The following is a 23,036-nucleotide window of genomic DNA, read 5'->3' as shown; positions in this document are numbered from 1 at the left end:
ATTCTTGCTCTACCTTTAGCATGCCTATGGTAAAAATCTTGATAGCTCTGCGTAAAGGTGTCCATGTATCAATAGGCTTTCTTCGGATAGCTTTGTTCAGTCTTACAGGCAACCAATAAGTTTTGTATTGGAAAGCTCTGCCTACAATGTCTTTAAAACAGAAATTGTTTGTATTTTAATAATTGACTCAACAATGTATTAAAAGTAAGTCAATAAAACAATGCGTTTGATGCAAGCCGCGTCATTTAAACAAGGGACACATACAAAATGATGGGTGGTGGGGACAGCTAGAGTAAGAACCAGAAGGCCTGAAAAGCTTTTATCCACATTTCATAAGGGGATAACAGGCAAATCTAAAATATATATATTTAAAAAATATATTCTTTTATTAAAAAAAAATTAAATCGAAGTTGTTTTTTGAATAGTTTATTACAAGAAAATTTACTATCACATTTTTTTTTCTAAAAATACATAAAATTTGAGCCTACTTGATACAAAAGAATATCTAATGATTTTAGCCAAAATGAACCATCCCTGATTCACTAATGCCCAGTTTTTTCTGCAAAAGCATAGCATTTTTCATAAATTCATTTTCAATATTTTTCATTGTCTCTTCATCTTTAGAAAAATCATCAATGAATTTCGGCCTGCGAGGAAAACCTGATTTCGGCTTGCTTGACATGGGTGGCTTTGCTTTAACAGTCTCTCTATCTTCAGCATTATCTCCCTTGTGACCCTGGACATTGGATTCACCTTTGTTCTCATTTACCTCCCCTGGGTTGCCAGGTTGTTCTGCACCTGTCACATGATCTGCCACATTGGAGTGATTGGTTTGATTGTTTTCACCTTTAGCCCTCTGTAATCCAGTAGATGAGTTTCTCCTTCCTTTGGCTGATGTCTGTTTGGCTGTCACAGGGCGAGTTGTCTCATACTTCAATGGCCGCTCTTGTTTCTGAGTCAAAAACACTGATAAAAAAATAAAGTTTTGGCTTTTAACACCAGCTGCAGTTAAAAATAAAACATAACAACAAAATTAGCAAGAAATATAAAGAAAGCATGAATAAAAAATACATTAAGAATTATAAAAATAAACATACAAATGAATATAACTGGTTTTTTAACCAACAGTCTTAATAGAATGACTTTCATATTATTTATAAAAATGTGTGTAATAATTTGCTTTAAAACACTTAACCAATTAGTGGAAAGAAACTGATGCTACAAATGCATGAAAATGACATGTGAAAATATATCCCACCAAAAACTGAAAATAATTAAAGTACAACAAAATAATAATTCATAATATAAAATCAACACATTTAAACAGCTAATAATTGTTTTAAAACTCCAAGCTTGAACATGTTCCTAATAAAGACAAACACTGAAACTGGTATTTACCTTGGTTCTGATTCTCAGAAATATCATCCCCGGAATTGATAGCTGACAAACGAGGCCTTGACCTTTGAATGTCTCCCTCTTTCAAGATGGAGGCACTCACTGGCCTAAGGCGTTGCACACATTCATCATCACTTAGCTCAAAAAGGTTTTTCTGACAGGAAAAATAATCAATATCACAGTCATTGTTTAATTCCAATAGATTTTTGTATCATTTCTTTTAAATAGATACTTGTATCAGACACTAATTATACACAAAATCACCACTTTTTTCTAAGTTGAATAGATTTTAATTACTTAGTTCAAATCAATTTTAAATCATAATATTTAAAAATGGCTGATCAACTTTTAAAATTAGCACTGTAAAATGTTTTTCTTTAAACAAATGAGAAATTGAGTAAAAAAGTTCACTGCCCATATTCAATGTTTCCAATGATAAAACATTTAAAATTTACAAAAATAAATACTGCATCTTGCCTAACCTGATTATATCTATTTGGATCATTATACATATTCCTGGGCATTCGTCTTTTATGGGCAGATGAAAATGGTCTTCTGTATCCATTCTGGGTGGGTGTGATTGTTTTCACTTCTTTGTTGACCTGGGAAATAGACATTTTATCCAACAGGCTATAATCTTCAATACCATCATACAGGAGATGGTCTTACATAACCTCATGAAGGCTACAGCTTATATACCATCATACAAGATATGGTTTTAAATACCATCATACAAGATATGGTTTTAAATACCATCATACAAGAAATGGTCTTACAAGCCATCATGGAAACATGCAATCTTATATACCATCAAACATGTTACAGTTTTATATACCAACATGCATGACAAGATCCTACCTACCATCAAACAACATATGATCCTGCATGCCATCATACAAGATATAGTCTAACACTCATACAAGAATGGTCCTACATACCATCATACTAGACATAGTCCGACATACCATCATAAAAGATATGGTCTAAGAAACCATCATAAAAGATATGGCCCTACATACCATTATACAAGATATGGTCTAACAAACCATCATACAATATATGGTCCTACATACCATCATACAGGCTTGTCTTACCACCATAGAACATGGTGTTAGCTACCATCAAACAGACAACCTACCATCTGATCTGTGACAACACTGTCCGCCATGACAGGTTGGCCAACCAAATCCCTCAGTGACACCTCCACCTGACCCACAGTGTCCTGGGCCATCAGAAATTTTCTGCTCCCAGCTGATTGGGTTCTTCTCAAACTGCCCCTCTGTGTCTTCAAGACAAGGCAAAAAGGTTCTTATTAGATAAGGTAATGGTGGATTCTATTTTTTTTTTAATATTTTTTTTTATAATGTAATAGAATCACACATGGTATGGATATGTGTAAAAGAATGAAAACTAAAATGAAAAAGTTGGAAAAAACAGTAAAAGAAAGGCCTGTAAAGTTTTAATTCTTCATTTAAGAACTAGGGGGACGGTAAAGATCATTGTTGCTCAACCGAAAAGTCTCGAGTTCGAACCCTCGGGCAGATGAGGCTCGTTAGCTGGGTACAGCCACTCTTCTAGGAGAGACAACTCCAAAGTCAAACAACTGCTGCCTTGTAGTTTGTTCTTGGTTGGACAAAGGCTATGGAAGCAAATCCAAAAAGAAAAGCAGGCTGAAATCGGAGTCAATGGCCTCAATGGCGCATAACTAGTTGACACGTATCCTTAATTCTGATGGAGGCATGGTCGAGTCGACAAAAGCTCATGGTTGATAAATTCGAAAAAGTCTCGAGTTCAAACCCTCTGGCAGCTAAGGCTCGATCCCATCCAACATTAAAAATTAAGAACGAAGAAGAAGATTTAAGAACTTACTAAGATCTGATGACAAGTGTTGTAAATGAAGAATGAGAAAATAATACAAAAGTAAGCTAATTCTACACATTCATTCTCTTATAAAAAGAAATATTCCCTAAATACAATTACTGCCATTTAAAAATGACATACTTTAGTTTGTGGGACCTTCATTTTCCCCATTTCCTCTGCTGTAGGTTCTGTTTTACGATGCAGTGAGATGTGCGCCATGTTGTTATGATGGTCCTGTAAGATCGCCTCCATGTAATATTTTCTGTTCTCCATGTACCTCTGCTGGTGGTCACTGATTTCTTTCTGGACACTCATATACTCCCTGTCCAGGAGTTTAATGGCCAACCTTTCCCAGTTCTGCTCGCAACGTATCTTAAAATACATAAATAAATTGATTAGGAATGTATTTTAAAATATAAATTAGTAACCTATTGTGTTTAGAAAAAGCTGATGTTGTAAGCTTCAATCACTGAAAAATAAATAAAGCTGTTTTCATTTCTTTTTCAAGGGAAATATAATTCTCAACCTTAACGAAGAAGCAGAGGTGCAATAGTTATATATTTTTAAGTCTTTATTTAGAACATTTACTTTCTTTGACGAAGCAAAATCTACTGTAGAATTTGGTCGAGCGACATTGCCTTCTGTATTTGCAACAGGTGGAGGTGGCAAGCCTGTCGAAACATCATTTCAATATACCATTAAGCTAAAAACTTACTGTTTAAAAAAGAAAATAGAAATAAAAATGATGGCTGTGATATAATGAGTATTTTGTTTTTTAAATATAGTATTTTTAAAATGAAACTGTGAGGATAATCAAATACAATTGCAAAGGATTTTTCAGCACATAGCAGTGTGGTTAAAGCATTAGAAAAACAAACCATAACAAATTTAAATTAACGTGACACCCTGAAAGTGAGCATACCTAGAAAAAAAAGCACCCACAAATTGTACATATGATTTGTTTTCATGATTTAAAAAAAAAATTATATGTATAAAGAATTTTAAACCTCATTCTTTATGCGTGATATAAAACTATGTACCAACCAACAATTTTTGAGAGATGAACTGTAGCTAATCGATCACCTGTCCAGGATCTGAAATTACAAGTTCATTGGGATTATCAATATTTGTTTTTATAAAGGATTGCTATTTTAAGACATGCATTCCTTTTTAAATAAGCAACACCAAGAATGTGTGTTAGTTCTTTTTAGAAAATACAAGAAGGGCCATGACATAACATGAAATTGCAGTAACTTCTTTACTTTCTCAATTTTTATCAGAAGATGGTCATCTATAAACTCTAGTGGAACTTTATTGTGGGTGTTGGTTGTTATTGGGTTTTTTATCAAACAATGGGCTTGTGAGAACTTATTTTACGATAGCTTTTTAATATTTCTTAAGGGGATATGCTATGTTTTTTTCTATTTTTTACAGTTTAAGATCTAAAGCCTTTTGAATACTTTAATCATATTTGGCATATAAAAGTAAGTATTAAACAGCAAAAAAAAAGGGTCAAAAACAATTTTGGTTGTCATGGAAACCAAAAAACCTCCGCCATTTTGAATTTTTTGGTACTTTTAAAAATGCTAAGGCTTTTTTATTTATGCACCTATAGCAATCAAATTTAAACTGCTTATATTTCAGTATATATTAAAACTTTTGTCATGACAACTTTTTGAAATAATCACTAGTAAGAATTTTACAAGGTCTAAAACATTGTACCCTTTTTAGTATTCAAAAGTTTCAAAATGTGCATATTAATTACCAAATACTTTTTTTCTATGAAAGCAATCACAATTCCCTCGTGACAAAAGTTGTATTTTCGCATCAAGAACATTTACTGAAAATATGGTTGGCATTGTTTAATAAATAAAAAAGTAGTAGGCTTTTTAGTGTTAAAAACCTGCAAACTGAGAAAAACAGCCAAAAGTAATGAAAACTAGGTCAGGAAAGTACCATATCTGTGTAAACTGCAAAGCCGATTGTAAGCTTTGTGTGTTTCCGAGATGTAGGAAATTAAGTTTATTAAATACATGAGAAATCCAGCTTTCCAATGATGTCAAATACAATATAATGACGGATATAAAACTTTTCATACAGAGCTTGTAAGATTGGGAAAAATTGATTATTTTTTAATTAATAGGGTCATAAAAATCGTAATTCAAACACATAAAATATTTTTTTTCTCTTTAAAGTTATTATTTTCTATATACACAAATGGACAAAGTATCCAAAAGTGCAAGAAACCCATCATGACGAAAAACAAGAAATTTTGTGATTTTTGTCCGCGCATATCCCCTTAACATTAAATATTACATTTTGCTATCATTTTTGCTACAACGCATACAAATGGAATAATAAATAAGGGGCTTACCTTTTAATCAGTGAAACAAGACAGTTCAATTGATCAGTCATTTTTTTATTTTCTTGCTGATAGTGTAAAAGTTCTTGCTTCAGACTGAGCAGTGCATTTTTAGCTAAAGCTTCATTATCAGAATTGAGTTTTGATCCAAGGCCAGACACAAAAAAGACAGGGTTTTCTTGATTCATTTTTTGTTCTTGTTCTAGAGAAAAGAAACATTATAAATTTGAAACAGTTTTTTTTTTAAGTCATATGTTTTTAATAATGAATAGAGCCTATATTAAAAAGTTAAATTTATAATAACAAGCTTCATTAAAAGAAGTTAAGAAAATGATTTTTTAAAAATAATAATGCCCCAATATTTATACAACTATAAACCTATAGCCTGTATTGTGCATTTTGTAAAAAAAAAAGAAAAAGGTAATTTGTAGGCCCATCTCTAAAGGTAAATGCTAGGCCTGGAAATGATTATGTTATGTGCTGTTTACTATTTATAGTGTAATAAAGTCTAGGTGTATAATTTATAAATTCACAGGTACTCAAAATAGTTCAAAATACTGTTCAACACTGTAAAAATTATATGGATCTAGTATTTATTTTAACAGTTTTTTGGCAAAAGAAACCCACTGTAGAAATTTCATGAGCTGCCTATTCTCGAACATCATACCAGAATACTTAAGATCAATAACCATACTAAATCTAATAAAGTAATTAAAGTAAACTAAAAACTTCTCTTATGGTCAGATTGCCAGTGTGCAGTGTACATTTATGTAAACTAGAAGTAAATGATAAATATTAGACCCTAATTTAAATTATTAATAATATTAATTAATGACTCATTTTCAAATGAAACTGAAATGATCATCAGTCACCACAACAACATTTAAGTTAATGAATGTTAATTTAACAGTTTTATTATAATTATAAATCATGTGTATTGTGTTAACTGTTAAACAATTATATTTTAAAAGTAATTTTTTTCTAGTAGGCTAGTAAGTTGATAAGTTGATATATCATCTAGTAAAATCTAGTTAGTATGATCTAGAAATCTAGAGGTCTAATTCTAACCAATCTAACTAATGAATTAAATTTAAATCATTATGAAATATGAATTATGATTCGACAATGAATTAATAATTAATTATGAATGAAACCAACTTTTAACTTAAGTCTTAAGTCTTAATTAAGCATTGTTCATTGTTCAATGTTTCAATACATTTATTTTAAGTTAGTCTACATCGAAACAAAACATGAGAAAGTGGGGAGAATTTTTTTTTAAGCAGGCTGGTGGTTATACCGTATGTATGTAGATCTAGTAAGCGCTTTTTTATTGTTAATATTGTAATATAATATTGAATAACAACGATCAACAATGTTAATTGTTATTGGACAACCATTTTAACGGCCATATTGTTTACATATAGTAACATATTCTAAAAACTTTAATTTTAAATTTTGCATTAACGGGATTAACGTTAGTCTTAAGAATTAATTACTACCCCTCTAAGAATTAATTTGAGTTTTTGAAATGACAAAAATGTTGAAATTTTTATTTTGTTAAAAGTATCAATACTTTTAAAAACTAGATTCTATAAATCTTATCTTTCATCTATTTTCTAAAAAAAAGAAAATGTATTTATACATTTAATTTGTCATCCGATATTTTAATAGAAATACGGAAGTAAGATATTTTGGATTTACCAAGAAAATTATTTGTCAACACATCATCGCATCATCATCATTCCCTTTACTATTATTAGATTTTTCTGGAAATTTCTAAAAAGTAAAGCTACAGCTCTACTTTAAAAGTTATCTCCATAAAAATCACAATGTCGTACGGTTATGGACAGCAAGGCGGCTATGGAAATGCCTATGGCCAACAGGCACCACCTCCAGGAATTGACCAAAATTGGCTCTCTGGTATTTTTCAAAGGTAGGTCATCTTCTTACCTCATTTTCACCTTAAATAATTATTAGGCCTACTATCAGGCTAATTATTAATTAAATCTCGAGCTAGATAATTTATATCTATTAGGCTGAATCAATTGACTAATCTAACTAAATTTTAAATTAAATTACTAAAAAATTAGTTAGGCCTACTTCATAATCAACTCATTTATTAATTAATTGCAAAATAATGAAATAGAGTACAATGTTTGAATGTATGCCATTACACCAGATTTAAGACCCAAACTGAGTACAGTAGTCTAGTGTTCTGAGTAGAGTTAGGCAGTTTTTCATTAAGTTTCATTAACCTTCTGTTTAAAGTCATTGTTATAGTATTGTTCGCTAACCTGGAGACGAGACCGGTTGCTAACAACACAAATATGGCATCCACATCGATCACATGACTTCCAACAATTTTTCATCTTAGTTCCAGTGACCTTCTTAGAATTGCTTTTAAAAGTGTTTACTATGAGCAAAATGGTGGGTTTTCGTGTTATAATAACAAACTATAGGTGGCAGGGCTATATATATATGCCAGTAAGCATTTTAAAATTTGGTTTGGAGAATGAAAGCTAAATTTAAAGGCTAGTTTCATTAAAATCAATAGCATTTCTAAAGTATCAACAGAGTAGGTACAAAAAGGAGCGAATAGGTGAAGCATTTATAGTTTTATCAGTCTATGAAAAAAGAATATTGTGAGCTGTTTTTTTTTTAATAAGACCGGTGCTCATATCACAACCAATTATTTTTTTTAAACCATGCGACGCCTATTTGGTTGATCATTAGTGAGGAACTCTGTTGCATAACTAATTAAAAAGTCGAACCTATTCGTGATTTGCTGTGGCCTCAAATGTAAGAGTTTTATAGCATGGTTGTGATTTAAAGGTGTGTCATGCCGTGGCAGTGAGTGACGATAAATATTGTATTAAGTAATTTAGTTTAAAACGTATTAAGTAATTTAGTTTAAAACGAACTAAAAACCTCAAAATTAGTGCCTTATGGCTTAAATATGGATGTCTATCATTCAGTGGTCATGCTTAAATTGAAAATTGAGTACATTTTAGCGAGAATATCTACATTTACATTATTATCATTATCAAGAAATGGTACATCCCAATTTGAACTTTATATTTTTGTGTTTTATGACAATAAGCCTATTTGTAAGCATTAAGCATACCATGCTTTTTATATTGACAGAGGGCAAGTATACCAAGTTACAAATATGCCATCCAGGGGCTAACTATTTATTCATAATTTCAGTTTTAAAAAAATAACTAATAATAATAGGGCCTAACGATCATCAACAAGGAAAGCTTTGATCATCAACAAGGAAAGCTTAATGAACTTAATGCATTCTATTTTTTGGTATGTTGTGACATGACAAAAATAGTCACGAATCTAGCCCAACATAAATGATTAAATTCTGGCACAGCATACATTTTTCAGCACTTCATTTTCAACAATAATATTATAATTAAATGGCTTTTTTGAGTGGTGATATTTTGCACGTCACATCACATTACTTTTTTACTTTCATTGTCATGTATATAAAATTAAGGCTTTTCAAACATAAAATCCATATATGCTGGTTGAAAATATAAAAATCTCAGCGATGTTGAAGAGCTATTTCATTTGCACACTAAAATTTAATTAGCTATATTCACTAAAGCACCGCTTGCAAGATAAAAAAGAAATGAGGTAAAAAGTACATCAATTCTGAATCAACAAACTTAAATAGTTATAGTCAGTTGCAATTAGCAAAATTGATACTTTCAAAAATATTTAGTTTTAGCCCTCTACCACTTATTGAAAATGCAACTGGCTAACTTGTGTGCTTCTAGGCCGAATGGCTTAAAGTAAGGCCTTATAAATTAGACTTATAAATGAAGATGAATTTAAAATTAATTAGGCCTATACATTTTATAGTTAATAAAGAGATAAACTGATAAACAATAAAACAAGTTAAGCAAGTGTGGTTTTTTATTTTTCATCAAAGCTTTGGTCCTGGATTATTGTTGCAATACATTCCCCTATTAATTAGCTAGAAGTTTACAACTAAAAACATAATGCTTTTTTTTTTTTTTTTTTTGCAAAATAATCCTTAAGCTGTTTTAGTCTTTATACGGTAAGTGCATCACTTTTTAACCATATGCAAGACTGAATTATGGGTAACTGGGTTAATCACTTTTGACCATTACAGAATTCTGATCCTTTTCAAATTGGCTGCAGTGAAGCATTCTTGTAACTACCTATTTAGTAGTTATTCTTTCTTCTATCATATTTACAGCGTAAATCCAGATTCAACAATGAAATTTAAAAATATAAGAATTGTTTAGCAGATGACCTATGATGTTGCGTGTCCACCTGAGTACTATTCTCAACATGCATGAAATTTCCTACTTTTTACTTGCAATCATTTCAAATTTTTTTAGTGTTGACAAGGATCGAAGTGGTCATATATCTGCTACAGAGCTGCAACAGGCTATGGGGAATGGTAAGGATGGGTTAACCTGGTGTGTAATACAGTGCTTTGGCTGTGCTCTCTCTTCAAAAAAAAAGAAATTGAAATTTCTCTATTCTTGAAAATTGTACATTGAACAGAAAATTGTACATTGAACAAATTGGTTTTTTTTAAATATATATATTTTTTTAATTTTGTAAATTATTATTAACTCTTGCTTTTTATTTAATTGTAACAACTAGGCTAATATTAACAATTTACTAATATCCTATAAGTATAAAAGAAAGTAAAGCAATATTTAAGCTTTTATCTTCTTGAAATCTAATATTTTATCCTGAAGACATGACCTTAACTTGTACACTGATTGCGTTCATTAGTCACTTCTGTTTTACACTTTCATGTTTTATATTAACTCACCCTTATCCATAACAGTTTTCCATTACTATAGTCTCATATCCAGTTTTCACTCTGTTGTGTAACCTAGTCAGAAATTAAAACAGTGTAAGTAAAATTTTACCATGTTGCACCTCCCTTATTCACTGAGAGCACAGCTAGTAGTATAGGTATTGCATGCAACTGAAAAGCTTGGCAAGGGTCCACCATAACTTGGGTTTGTCATGAAGTCTGAAGAATAAAATTACACGACTTCAACAAATATACTAAAAACCCAAATTATGTTCACTCGCCCCAAGTTTTTCCCCTCCAGCAAGCCCAGAAAGTAGCCACATATTTATCATCAGCTGTTCAATTTAAGATTATTATTTTTATTTTTTGTCAACAATCATGTGCCTTTGATACATTTGTCATTAAACCGAAGTGACTGTCTTTTGGGCTTGATGGATCTGAAAGGTGAATTTTAAAATTTGCCAGAGCTTTGAATCTTTTAACATTAACTTCGCAGAATTGACACAGATCGCAGTGGTTCTATTTCTGCTAATGAATTACAAAGAGCTTTATCTAATGGTAAGCTGGTGTGAAATAGATTGTAAGGTTTTACAGTAAATATAAAAAATTCAGATGTATCAAGGCACAATGGTTTTTTTTTGTTTTGATATGTACTCATAATTACATCAGTCACTAGATGTTTTTTTAATGTGTTAGGTGTAATGGTTTTAGTTCATTTATTTAACATTCATTGTAAATTGTCATTTAAAATTGGTATCTAGCTAATCCATTTCACATTCATTAGTAATAGTAGTCTGCTAGTCAGTGTAAATTGTACATATTTTATACTGAGGTTTAGTGTTCTTATGAAGTTACTTTATATCTACAGGAACATGGACTCCATTTAACCCAGAAACTGTCCGGCTTATGATTGGTAGGTTTTTCCATTAGTTAGCTAATTTCCTTACTGCAACATAGTTTTAACATTGATTACAATATTAATTAGTGTAAAACATTTAACATAATTGTCATCATTTTATTTTTTCAGGCATGTTTGATCGAGATAATTCCGGGACGATTAACTTCCAAGAATTTTCATCCCTCTGGAAGTACGTCACTGACTGGCAGAATACATTCAGATCTTATGATAGAGACAACTCTGGGTCCATTGACAAGAACGAGCTGAAGACTGCTCTCACAAACTTCGGTCAGTTTTGCAATATATTTTGTAAATTGGCATATTTAACATTTTATAGCAAACATACAAAATTTTGCAGTATAAAGTGGTTGTCTTGCTAAGTTTACAGCATTTACACTGAGTAAGGGAAATAATTTATTTAAAATAATGCAGCAGAACTGCATTGAAAACAGAAAATCAGTGACATAAATTAAAAAATTGTTAGAAAGTTTTCATCCTTATTTTTAAAATGTGTCCATTCCTGTTTACTTTCTTCCAGGCTATCGCTTATCGGATCAGTTCTATGACATTCTTATTAGAAAGTTTGATCGTCAGGGCAGAGGAACAGTAGCTTTTGATGATTTTGTCCAGTGCGCTGTAGTTTTGCAGGTAAAGGCTTTTTTTTATCATGTCATGTATTTTATGCAGTTTTTTTAGTATAGAGAAATACTGCTTTAGTCATCAATTTTAATTTTGGACTGAGCAGCTTTCTTACAATTTTTATTCCCCTTCCAGTTAGGGCTTACTCATCCGTGTAAATGAATATGTGATAGTCAAACTAAAACTCTAACAAACATTTAGAAATCACTTTATATTTGGTTAGTGTGACGGGGTGGTTTGGCAGTAGAGAGCTGGGTTGCTAACCCGTTAGTCTCAAGTTCAGTCACTAGACCGCCCTTGAGTACATCCAACTCTGATGGATACCTAACTCACGTTAAGGAAAGTAAATGCGGTTGGGCATAGTGCTGACCACACTATCCCTTCATATGCCGAGGTCAAAGAGTGAACTCTACTTCAATTGCCCTATAGACCATCAGGTTTGAAAAGGGAACTTTATATTTGGTTGAAATTAAAATGTATGGGGTTGTTTTTTCCAGACATTGACCAGTTCCTTCAGGGCCTATGATACTGACCAAGATGGCTGGATCCAGATATCATATGAACAATTCTTAACTCTGGTCTTCAGCTTGAGAAGCTAACATCATTTGATAGGCAGATAACCCAATGCAGTCTTACGTTCAAACATTTTTATATGGAAGCTGATGATTTGAGTGTATCGCACATTATACATAAGTTGTTTCTTTTCTTGCATCCAATAATTTATATCTTTGTAGTTAACAAGTTTTTATATTGTTTGTAAACGTCAGTTATTAAAAATGATTTGTTAAACCACCAAGATAGATTGGCTATAACTGGATTAAAAAATGTCAGCTTTGAGAACAATAATTTTTATCAGACACTTATATGCTATTATAACGTGTATAAGCTCAAAAAAATCGTTGTGAATTTTTTTTTTATGTGGCACAGAGAAATCTGTTATTTCCTGTATTTTAATTTTTAAAATTTTTTCTAAGTGTCTACATATTAAAACAAAGTTTTCTCTGTAATTTAATTATTTCTTTATTTTTAAAACCAATATTTATGTTTATTTGGTACACGTCTGAACTAAAGGCGTGTTAAAAGGCTCAACGTGTCAAAAGACTCAACGTATAGGTTTATTTAGTTAGGTTTATTTAGTGTAAAATTATTTCCACGGATCTATACAAATTTTGAACTCAGATTATTAAGAACTTTTAGGAATCTTGAAGTATGTATGCTGTGATCACAAGCTAGTTGAGGCTGTGTGTATAGCAATTCTTGCATCTCATCAGTTTAAAAAAAGTACCAATGGCAAAATCAATTTCAACACAGGAGATAAAATACTTAGTATTTTACTTAATATTCAGCTAAAAAGTATATACATATCAGACACATTAAAACAGTTGTTTCTTTTGAAAATTAAAACAAGTTACTTTTTATTGTGGGTATTTACAATTTGAAAAGTACAATGAGTCCACAAATAACATTCACTTCAAGTTCTTCCCTTTGAAATTGAAGGCACTTTTCTATGCAAGTGTATAATACAATTTTTAACTAGAAATACTAGTAAGAGTATGCACAGATGCTACCATTGCACATAGAAAGTAAACAATTCAGCACTTGGCGAGATCATTGAGTTCCTGAAACTGTCTGTCTACAGTATATGACATTGCTTCCAGGTAGTTCTCCAAAGTAACAGGGCTGCCCTAGAAAATAAATAATACATTTTTTAAACTTAATATTTGTTTAATCTACATATAACTGACTTCATTACTGCAACAGTAAATTAGATTTGGTAACAATTTTATTTAGCTGGGAGATGGTTATAGATTTTTGGCCAATTTTATATTCACTGGTAGCATGTTGCACAATAAAACTGACCTGTAAATAAAGGGCATGTGCCAGAAATGGAATCTTTCGTAAACTACGACCACTTAGTCCCTGGCTCTTCCTGTTACAAATAAGGAAAATAATTACAGCCAGAAAATGCTTATATTGATATAGTATTAGTATTTTCTTTTAGGAAATAACATGGTTATTAATTTCAATATCTAAAAACCTTTAACAAAATAATAACTTAAAAAAAAACTCTGTCAATAATTAGGTAGCTATTGCTTCTTTATTAATACATAAAATTTCATGGTAACTTTAGGGAAGAAAAGATAACTGCAACACTATCAGTGGATTAAACAATTATGAGAAACTTACTTAGCAATATCAAACAACTTTAAGCTGTGGAAGGTGGCACCGTTCTCTATGAACCTTGTCACTTCCAGGGCTCTGATATCAATCAGCTGGTGGACTGGACTGATCACTCCGCACTAAAGAGCAGCCACAAATATTTGTCAGAGATCAACACATTCTTAAGGATTTAATGTATTCATTATTACATCAGTGAACTTACCATTGGTTCTGGTCTTAAGCTGTATTGACAATACCAGATAGGATTTTATTGTATGTTATTTGTTCTTGTGTTTTAAAAAGATTTGTAAAAGCTAAAAAGAGACCTGTCCTAAAAAAGTATTGAGAAATTTCTAATGGGATTCATGCATAAATTCGGAACATCATACTAATGGGCTGTTTAAATGACAAGTAGATTTCTCTATAGAATAAAACCAAGTGCAAGTGACTTAGCTGCAGCTGGGTGGACTTGTACAAAAGACCAGCTGAAGGTAGTTGTTAAAGCATGATGCTTTCACAGGAAAAAAATATTAACCTTCTTGTCCAAAAAATAATTTTTTTTTACTGCTTCAGTGGTGTTCCTCAAGTTTTAAAACCATATGGTATGAGAGAAAATAATAAATTAGCACAGTAAAAATGTGTTAGAACTAAATATAAACTGTTAGAAGGAGAATGCAAGCCAACCTTCATCAGTTCTTTTAGACAGGAATGATATATAGTGTAGATGGCTTTGACTGTTGGGGGACCAATATACTGCTTTATATCAGCTCTGTCCACAAATGCCAGGTCTATGGCACCAGTGATGTTTGAAGTGGTTAAAATCAACACATTGGGGTATCTGAAGAGGATAAACACTAATCAGTTAATTATTTTATTACAAACTATCACTATCTTCCAAAAATTTGATTTGTATTATATTAGTTTTAGTAATTAGTTTAGTAATATTATATTATAATAATAGTAAAGTAACTACCAGTTCAATAAAATTTTGAAGCTTAAAAAATAAAGCAAGCAAAACAAATAAAAAAACTAAAAATCATATTTGTGCTAGATAAATAGTGAATAAGTGATGCAACTTTCAATTTATATAAACCAAGAAGGAAAAGTTTCTTACTTTTTAATGTGATCCAGTTGTGTTAACAATGCATTAACAACCCTTATTGCATCAGATGGCTCCACCCCATTCATTGCACTCTTCCTAGCTGCAGTTAAACTCTCCACCTGAAATCAAATATCAGAAACATTTTTATACACACATCAGTAATGATATTATTCTATATGACGTGATACATTTTTAACATAGTGAAAATGTTTATCTTACTTCATCAATAAGGACACACACCAGCGCTTCAGGATCTTCAATCAAATCTTGGATCATACGAAACATTTTCATAACAAGTTTCCCACTCTGCAAGTTATGTAAGAGGTCAAAAAAATGTACAAACTTGCAGTGAACAGGGTTTATTCATTTTTTTTTAATAACTTGCATTTTTAATAGTTAGTAAAAATCATTCAGAAAACAGAAGTTAATGAAATAAAATATGCATACCTCTGAAAACCATTTTGAAAACAGGCTATGGCTATTGATCTCTACAAGCTGGCCATGTGTGTACTTGTCAGAAAAACGTATACACAGCTTCTGTGCTAGAGCTTTACACAGGGATGTTTTACCTGTGCCTGGAGGACCTAGAAAAAACAGAAATATTTTCACAGGTTTGTTAGGCAGTTTTAGTAGAGTGGGATAAAAAAAAAAGTCCTATTCAAACAACAGAAATATGATCAGGTTTTTGTAAATTAAATGCTGTCTAGAATAATGGGGAAAAATAGTACTATAGATAATAAATATAGAGAAATATGATCAAGCTTTTAATTCATTATTGTTTGTAATGAGATAAAATAGCACAGAACTAAGACCCCATGCTTTTTTTTATAAGAAATATTTATGTCAGGATCACAACAGCTAACCATAAAAAGCCTTAAAAAATAGACATCTGATTTGACAATTAATTTCATAAAATACATAAGATGGATGAAAAATAAAACCAAAGTTAAGATGTCAAAAGTGTGATGACAATGCATCATGCCCAACAAAAATAGACCATGACATGGAAACAGAAGAACAGTATCTGCTCCACAGACAGATGTCTAAATAAAACAATTTCAACAGTCCAAAAAAGTGATAATCTCCCTTTCATCACTAATAACATTCTCAGCCACTGGGCTATATGAAAAGGACACACTTTTGTCCCCAAAAAATATTAAAATATGTTTAATTTTCATTCCATATAAAAAACAAAAAAAAAACATAATTTTCAGCCATTACAACTGCTCAACAAGCTCTTCTTATCATTGATGTGAATATTAATAAATATGAATTTTACTTACCATGTAATAGAACAACTTTGTTCCATGTAATTAGGTTGCTATCAACAAGTTTCTCAGAGAACATCATGGTGGTGGAAGCATAATTTAATAACTGAAGATGCAAAATGAAAAATGTGACTTAGTTATATATAGTAAATAAATCAATAGAAAATACAAATACATAATGTACAAGAAGAAAGTCTTGTATTTAGTCATGTAAAATGCACTAAAAATAATCAAATTAATATTAATTTACATTAGCTGGAATAGCAAAAGAATTAATCTCTAAAATGTTTTATAAGCTCCTGCAATTTTCAACTAACAAAAAAAAAAGATTAATCACACATGCAATAGTCTATGGATAATTTTTTTTGTTATCTGGGATATTCTTATGAGCAAATTGTGAAACCAACCATTTCTTCATAAGAAATGGGTACAAAAAAATGACTGAAAGATTCTATCCAGACATAACAGAAAGTCAAATTAAAAAATGGTGTTAAAAATAAACAAATGTGGATGAAAAATGTGCAATAATTATTTTTTTTAAATTAAAGAATTTCTTTACAAATATGAAAATACATGTAGCAAGTGAAATTTTACCAACAAGTAATGTAATTAGCTTTGAGCGTTAACGCTGTGAACTAAAAATTTTACCCTTAGTTTGATGGAGTCATCAAAGACCAGACTGTCCCACAGTCCATGGAAGTCTGAAGCTGGCAACAGCCAGTGATTGGCTGCAGACATGTTCTCTTCATCCAGCTCCTCAGAGCCTGCCCCATCTGTATTCAGTTGGAACACATGTACTTGAAGGCTACATGTAGACAGGTCTATCACCTGGTTTACATTTTTTTTTAAAAACAAAGTTTTAAACACAAAGTTCAGTGCTTCTTTACAATATAATGTAATGTTGAATGACAAAAACTAGTATAATATAAACATTAAGTTCTGACCTTTTTTTCAACCCCTGGAAGTTCCACATCACAGAGAGCTATGTATTGAATGTTCTGAGATAAAAATGGATCCTGGAATTCTTCGAGCAGCAAGTCACCAAAGGCTGTTTTCTTGGCTCTCAGAAATTCAATTACTTTTTCTTGTATTTGAATCCGTCTGACAGTGCTGGACATTCATAATAAAATTAATAAAATTAAGCCACACATAATTTTTTTTTTACATGGTCAAGTAATACATGGTAATACTCTGCTGACAATCATAGTACTAGAGTAGAATTAGTATTATACAAATAGGAAGGTATATGGCTTAAAAATATGCTTAACGTTTGAGTTGAATTTTACAACACACTGGTTGAATCAAATTTGTATTTAAAAAAGTAGTACCAAAATGTGAACATTCCCTACCTGCAAGGACTCTGTAAAACTTCTACATGATAAACATTAAAATCTTTTCCATCTAGTCCGTCAGTAGAAGGGAGAGCATTTTGAAGGGCTAATATTTGGTCTGTATCCATTTTGGGTATTTAATATAATCTGTTTAGAAATTAAAAATAAGATCTATATTATATATAAAAAATATAGGCCTAGCTTTCACAAACAATGAATAATAATAATAGAAGCATTAAACATTTTTGAATTTATGTCATTTGTAGGCCTACATAAATGATTTATTTAATGTAAATAATATGTAGTGATTTTGTGGAAAGTATGTGTACATTAATGGGTAAATGAAATAATATGCTGGTTCAATTTCAAGGGTTAGCAAGTGCAAATGTGTTTAGACAGGTGAGTGCATGATCTAGTAGGCTAATCATAAAGGCATTTTTGAAGGTAAAAAAGAACTGTGACACTCCTGTAGAATCCAGAATAGTAGGTGAGACATTAGTAGTAAAACTTAATAATAAACATTTGAGACCAAGTTGAATAGCTGAGGCTTCAGGTTAAAGCGATCACACAACCATATTTACACATCTGTGAAGTACTTTGTGAAGTTACAAACAATAGATGTGTTACAACCAATAGTCACATTTCTCTGTCTTTTAGTTTTAGTCAACAATATTTAAAAGTGAAATTTTGATAGTTTTCTACAAATTGTGAACAAGCTGTAGTGTAGGGCAGCAATTGTTTGACTTCGGGGTTTTTCTTAGCAGTTTGGCTGACCCCAACAAGTGAAATTCATGGGTCTGTTGTCTCCCACTTTGTCCCCCAAACAACAAGACTTAGTCCTAAAATTGAATTTAAAGTGATCATATCATCAGTCTAGATATCTAGAATCTAGATCAGAGTAGAATCTAAAGTAAAATTGGATGATATTTAGAATCGACCCTGAATCCAGGACAGATCGCTCCCCCTGCGTGGCCTCAACTAACCGGCTGGCTTGTTGCATTGAGTTAATATAAACTCAAAACAATAATACAATCTACTTTCAGTCAGCCGCGATAATATGAAATCTCAAGGGTTTTCTCTAAATTTTTACCATAAAATTGACAAGAATCTAGATTTATTTATCTATTTTAATTTATTAGGCTATTAATATTATTTTTAAATATTTTAAGTAGGCCTAGCCAACTTAACTTAAGTCGTAAGACTTAACTTTTAAGTCTTAAGAGTTAAGAAGATTTGACCTAGAGTCTTAGATTCTAATTGGTAAATTGTCAAATAGTAATTTTTAATTTCTTTAAGTTTATTAATTATTAGGCCTGTTCTTAGTCTTACTCTTAACTAAAGTTAACTATTCTAGCTAAATCTAGACTAGTCTAGATTAGATCTAGTGATCTAAATCTAGTTACGTTAGTCCGTTAGTAGTAGTAGTTTAACTCTGTCTGTTTAACTTAACTCTAGAATACTCTCTAGATTTAGATAGATCTATTCTATTAACTAAAATTTTGGGGTCGGCGTGGTCGAGTCGGTAAATCTCATGGTTGCTAAACCATAAGTCTCGAGTTCGGACCCTCGGGCAGATGAGGCTCGTTAGCTGGGGACAGCAACTCTTCTAGGAGAGACAACTCCAAAATCAAACAACTGTTGCCTTGTAGTTTGTTCTTGGTTGAACAAAGGCTATGGAAGCAATTCCAAAAAGAAAAGCAGGCTGAAATCGGAGTCAATGGCAGCAAGCCCTCAATGGCGCATAACCAGTTGACAGTACGTATCCTGTGATGGAAACATGATCGAGTGGCAAAAGCTCATGGGTGATAAATTCGAAAAAGTCTCGATTTTAACCCTCTGGCAGATAAGGCTCGACCCCTTACAACACTAAAAATTTAGAACGAAGAAGAACTAAAATTTTTAATTAACTTACAAATTGAAAATTATGCGGCTATGCGTGACACAGTAACTAAAAAACCAAATTCCTTTGACTTTTTTTTATCGACATCTTTTTGATATTACTACTAGGTCTAGATCTAGATAGTAGATCTATTGTAATCTAGAACTAGATCTAGATCCATAACAGATAGTATGTGTGTCATTTAGTACATATACTATGACGAATAGGCAAAACAGTTGATTTGCTTTCTTTGAATTTCGCGCAGCGTTGAGCTGTCTGTTTAGAAAATACTTGAGAACTAGGGGAGGTAATTATAAATGCATTCTAATTTTCCAGTAGTGAAGCTATGTTCTTTTCGACAAATAAATCTTTATTATTAACTAATTAATAAAATAATGACCATTCTTGGACATTTACATGGCACATTTTCGAAATTAATTAATATTTTGATCTGAGTTCAATTGATAATCGATAAGAAAAAATAATAGGATGTCTATGCTGGATTCATGCATCTCACAATATTATATTTCAATATAAAATTATTAGATGCGGGCTTATTAAGAAATAAACGTTAAAGTAGCATGATTTTAATAGAATCGGCGTGACCACGTACCCTTTCTTAATTCAGAATCAGATGCACTGAAATTCCACTTTCCATATTAACCGCTGTAGTTAATTTGAATAAAGAATCGTGCACACATTTTGGTCATATGCATTAGGTCCTTTACCATTTCTAGACCCCCCCCCCTCCTTTCCTCACTACATTTTAATCGCTAAGTAACATTGTTTTCTCAGTAATTAGCAATTTTTCATCTAAGTGTCACCCCACTCACATCCCTTATCGGGAGGAGTCTTAAAAGTGTAGATAACCAGTATTTCTTTTCTACGAGTGGGATGAGGGGGGGGGGGGGGGTGCACTTTAAACTTCCGATGGGGGGGGGGCAGTGTGTATGATGAAGGTTGGCCAGAGTTCTTCCATTCGCCTCCCCCCCCCCGAAAACAATCTACCGCCCCCCCCCCCCCAACGAAATGAAATTTATATAATTTATATAGAAAATATAAACTTTTAACAGTGTCCGCCCCCCCCCCCCCCCCCCAAAGAAAGTCTACCCCCCCCCCCCCCCCCCCGGAGAAAAAAGTCTGGAAGAAACACTGAAGCTGGCGTGTATGTATCTTATTTGGGCCAGTGTGTAATGTGACATTGGCCTGTGTATTTATGTTTTATAGGCCAGTGTGTGTGTGATATAGGCCGATATGTATGTGATATTCGTAGTGTACCTATAGGCTATAGGCCAGTGTGTTTGTATGTGATATTGGCCAGTGCGTGTATGTGCTGTAGGCCTTTAAATTGTTTGTTTTGGGTCAATATGCGTGAGTGTCTTTATGTGTGTGTGTGTGTGTGTGTGTGCTGTAGGCCATTGTGTATGTATGTAGTAGTTCGGGGGGAGGGGGGATGTGTGTAATTAAGGCCAGTGTGTTTGCTGTAGGTCACTGTGCGTGCTATGTGTGTTATTGTAGGTTAGTGTGTGTATTTAGACATGTATGTGCTCTAGGCCAGTGTGTGTATTTGTGTGTGCTGTAGCCAAGTGTGTGTGTGTGTATGCAGAAGGTCAGTGTATGTGTGTTAGGGGCAATGTGTGTGCTCTAGGCTAGTGTGTGTATGGTTTAGAACAGTGTGTGTGTGCTCTAGGCCTGTGTGTGTGTGTTTGTGTGCTTTAGGCCAGTGTGTGTGTGCTCTTGGCCTGTGTGTGTGTGTTTGTGTGCTCTAGGCCAGTGTGTGTGTGCTCTTGGCCTGTGTGTGTGTGTTTGTGTGCTCTAGGCCAGTGTGTGTGTGCTCTAGGCCAGTGTGTGTGTGCTCTAGGCCAGTGTGTGTATTTGTGCTCTAGGCCAGTGTGTGTGTGCTCTAGGCCAGTGTGTGTGTGTGCTCTAGGCCAGTGTGTGTGTGCTCTAGGCCAGTGTGTGTGTGTTCTAGGGCAGTGTGTGTGTGCTCTAGGCCAGTGTGTGTGTGTGTTCTAGGGCAGTGTGTATGTGCTCTAGGCCAGTGTGTTTGTGTGCTATAGGCCAGTGTGTGTGTGTGCTCTAGGCCAGTGTATGTGTGTGTGTGCTCTAGGCCAGTGTGTGTGTGCTCTAGGGCAGTGTGTGTGTGCTCTAGGGCAGTGTGTGTGTGTGTTCTAGGCCAGTGTGTGTGTGCTTTAGGCCAGTGTGTGTGTATGGTCTATGCCAGTGTGTGTGTGTGTGTGCTCTATGCCAGTGTGTGTGTGTGCTCTATGCCAGTGTGTGTATGCTCTATGCCAGTGTGTGTGTGTGCTCTAGGCCAGTGTGTGTGCGTGTGCTCTATGCCAGTGTGTGTGTGCTCTATGCCAGTGTGTGTGTGCTCTAGGCCAGTGTGGGTGTGCTCTAGGCCAGTGTGTGTGCGTGTGTGTTCTAGGCCAGAGTGTGTGCTCTAGGCCAGTGTGTGTGTGTGTGCCGTAGGCCAGTGTGTGTGTGTGTGTGTGTGTGTGTGCTCTATGCCAGTGTGGTTGTGCTCTAGGCCAGTGTGTGTGTGTGTGCTCTAGGCCAGTGTGTGTGTGCTGTAGGCCATTGTGTGTGTGTGTGCTCTAGGCCAGTTTGTGTGTGTGTGTGTGTGTGTGCTGTAGCCAAGTGTGTGTGTATGCTCTAAGCCAGTTTATGTGTGTTATGGGCCAATGTGTGTACTCTAGGCCACTGTTTATGTCGGGATTTTCGAGCCAGGCCTTCAGACTATTACAACTATTTGTGTTCATCCAGTCTAGCATCTTCGCAGCAACTTTGTTATTGCACAGAACTATAAACAATCTAAAAATATCCCAAGGCTGTTTAGCAGCAGCTGGTCGTAGGTGTGTGAGGGGTGTAACCGAATCACTTCTTCCCATTGGTTGAACCTTTTTCTCTTTGACCTTCCCCTTGTCCTATATCTTAGATAACACAAAGCACGAGTGTAAGTAAATGCGTTGTTTGTGTGCCAAGTTCGATAAATCGACAAGAGTCCAAAATCATTAGTAGCCCATGTTAGGAGTCTTCAAAATCACATTCGACATTTGTCTTGTTTTCTAATAAAGATGTTTGATTTGGACGTAGCCATAAGGGTCGTCCATAAATGACGTCACACTCTTAGGGGGGGGGGGGGGGGGAATAGGGGGTCCGTAATTTTGAGACGGTGTGTTATGAGGAGGGTGTTCAGATGGTGTGACGTCACACTTTTGCATTTTTAAAAGTAGTGTTAGAAAACGAATTTTAGCCGTTATTTCGCGTTTTAGAAAACTGATTTAATTCAGATAAGATTTGGGTAAAATACCGTTTTTTAAGAAAAA

The 23,036-nt window shown here is 33.3% G+C and overlaps 3 protein-coding genes across 4 annotated transcripts; 1 reads left to right on the top strand and 2 right to left on the bottom strand.

Moving 5' to 3' along the window:
* Positions 1-426: 426 nt before the first annotated feature.
* On the bottom strand, positions 427-7,008 carry LOC131956688 (uncharacterized). Its single transcript, XM_059321238.1, has 9 exons — positions 6,915-7,008; positions 5,630-5,819; positions 4,300-4,349; positions 3,844-3,926; positions 3,397-3,627; positions 2,534-2,680; positions 1,878-1,997; positions 1,399-1,549; positions 427-966 (listed from the first exon to the last, which is right to left on the bottom strand). The coding sequence occupies exons 2-9, from the start codon at positions 5,803-5,805 to the stop codon at positions 515-517; spliced, it is 1,410 nt and encodes a 469-aa protein (XP_059177221.1). The 5' UTR covers positions 5,806-5,819; positions 6,915-7,008; the 3' UTR covers positions 427-514.
* A 281-nt stretch (positions 7,009-7,289) lies between these two features.
* Positions 7,290-12,974, top strand: LOC131956695 (programmed cell death protein 6). 2 transcript variants are annotated; one of them, XM_059321253.1, is made up of 6 exons: positions 7,290-7,550; positions 10,927-10,988; positions 11,299-11,343; positions 11,458-11,616; positions 11,867-11,976; positions 12,465-12,974. In XM_059321253.1, exons 1-6 carry the CDS (start codon positions 7,447-7,449, stop codon positions 12,564-12,566), a joined length of 582 nt encoding a protein of 193 aa, XP_059177236.1. In that variant the 5' UTR covers positions 7,290-7,446; the 3' UTR covers positions 12,567-12,974. The 2 variants fall into 2 exon arrangements, with proteins under 2 accessions (XP_059177236.1, XP_059177235.1); XM_059321252.1 differs by lacking the exon at positions 10,927-10,988 and adding an exon at positions 9,997-10,058.
* A 101-nt stretch (positions 12,975-13,075) lies between these two features.
* On the bottom strand, positions 13,076-19,990 carry LOC131956694 (pachytene checkpoint protein 2 homolog). Its single transcript, XM_059321251.1, has 12 exons — positions 19,741-19,990; positions 17,847-17,975; positions 17,442-17,607; positions 17,146-17,325; positions 16,513-16,603; positions 15,677-15,813; positions 15,449-15,535; positions 15,242-15,348; positions 14,812-14,965; positions 14,155-14,267; positions 13,828-13,897; positions 13,076-13,652 (listed from the first exon to the last, which is right to left on the bottom strand). The coding sequence occupies exons 2-12, from the start codon at positions 17,954-17,956 to the stop codon at positions 13,560-13,562; spliced, it is 1,308 nt and encodes a 435-aa protein (XP_059177234.1). The 5' UTR covers positions 17,957-17,975; positions 19,741-19,990; the 3' UTR covers positions 13,076-13,559.
* Positions 19,991-23,036: the final 3,046 nt, after the last annotated feature.

Source organism: Physella acuta, unplaced genomic scaffold (genome assembly GCF_028476545.2).
Source record: "Physella acuta isolate Inbredline_101_S28 unplaced genomic scaffold, ASM2847654v3 ptg001170l, whole genome shotgun sequence".
Classification (NCBI taxonomy): domain Eukaryota; kingdom Metazoa; phylum Mollusca; class Gastropoda; family Physidae; genus Physella; species Physella acuta.
This window is presented reverse-complemented; position numbering and strand designations above follow the sequence as displayed.

Coding starts and splice junctions, on each gene's coding strand:
- LOC131956694 (XM_059321251.1), bottom strand. CDS start 17,956: ATGGATACAGACCAAATATTAGCCCTTCAAAATGCTCTCCCTTCTACT. Junction 15,814..16,512: donor CAAAGTTGTTCTATTACATG/GTAAGTAAAATT, acceptor TGTTTTTTCTAG/GTCCTCCAGGCACAGGTAAA. Junction 15,349..15,448: donor TGTGTGTCCTTATTGATGAA/GTAAGATAAACA, acceptor ATTTGATTTCAG/GTGGAGAGTTTAACTGCAGC.
- LOC131956688 (XM_059321238.1), bottom strand. CDS start 5,805: ATGAATCAAGAAAACCCTGTCTTTTTTGTGTCTGGCCTTGGATCAAAA. Junction 1,998..2,533: donor GTGTTGTCACAGATCAGATG/GTAGGTTGTCTG, acceptor TCTATTTCCCAG/GTCAACAAAGAAGTGAAAAC. Junction 967..1,398: donor TTCTGAGAATCAGAACCAAG/GTAAATACCAGT, acceptor TTTTTTTATCAG/TGTTTTTGACTCAGAAACAA.
- LOC131956695 (XM_059321253.1), top strand. CDS start 7,447: ATGTCGTACGGTTATGGACAGCAAGGCGGCTATGGAAATGCCTATGGC. Junction 7,551..10,926: donor CTCTCTGGTATTTTTCAAAG/GTAGGTCATCTT, acceptor TTAACTTCGCAG/AATTGACACAGATCGCAGTG. Junction 11,977..12,464: donor AGTGCGCTGTAGTTTTGCAG/GTAAAGGCTTTT, acceptor TGTTTTTTCCAG/ACATTGACCAGTTCCTTCAG.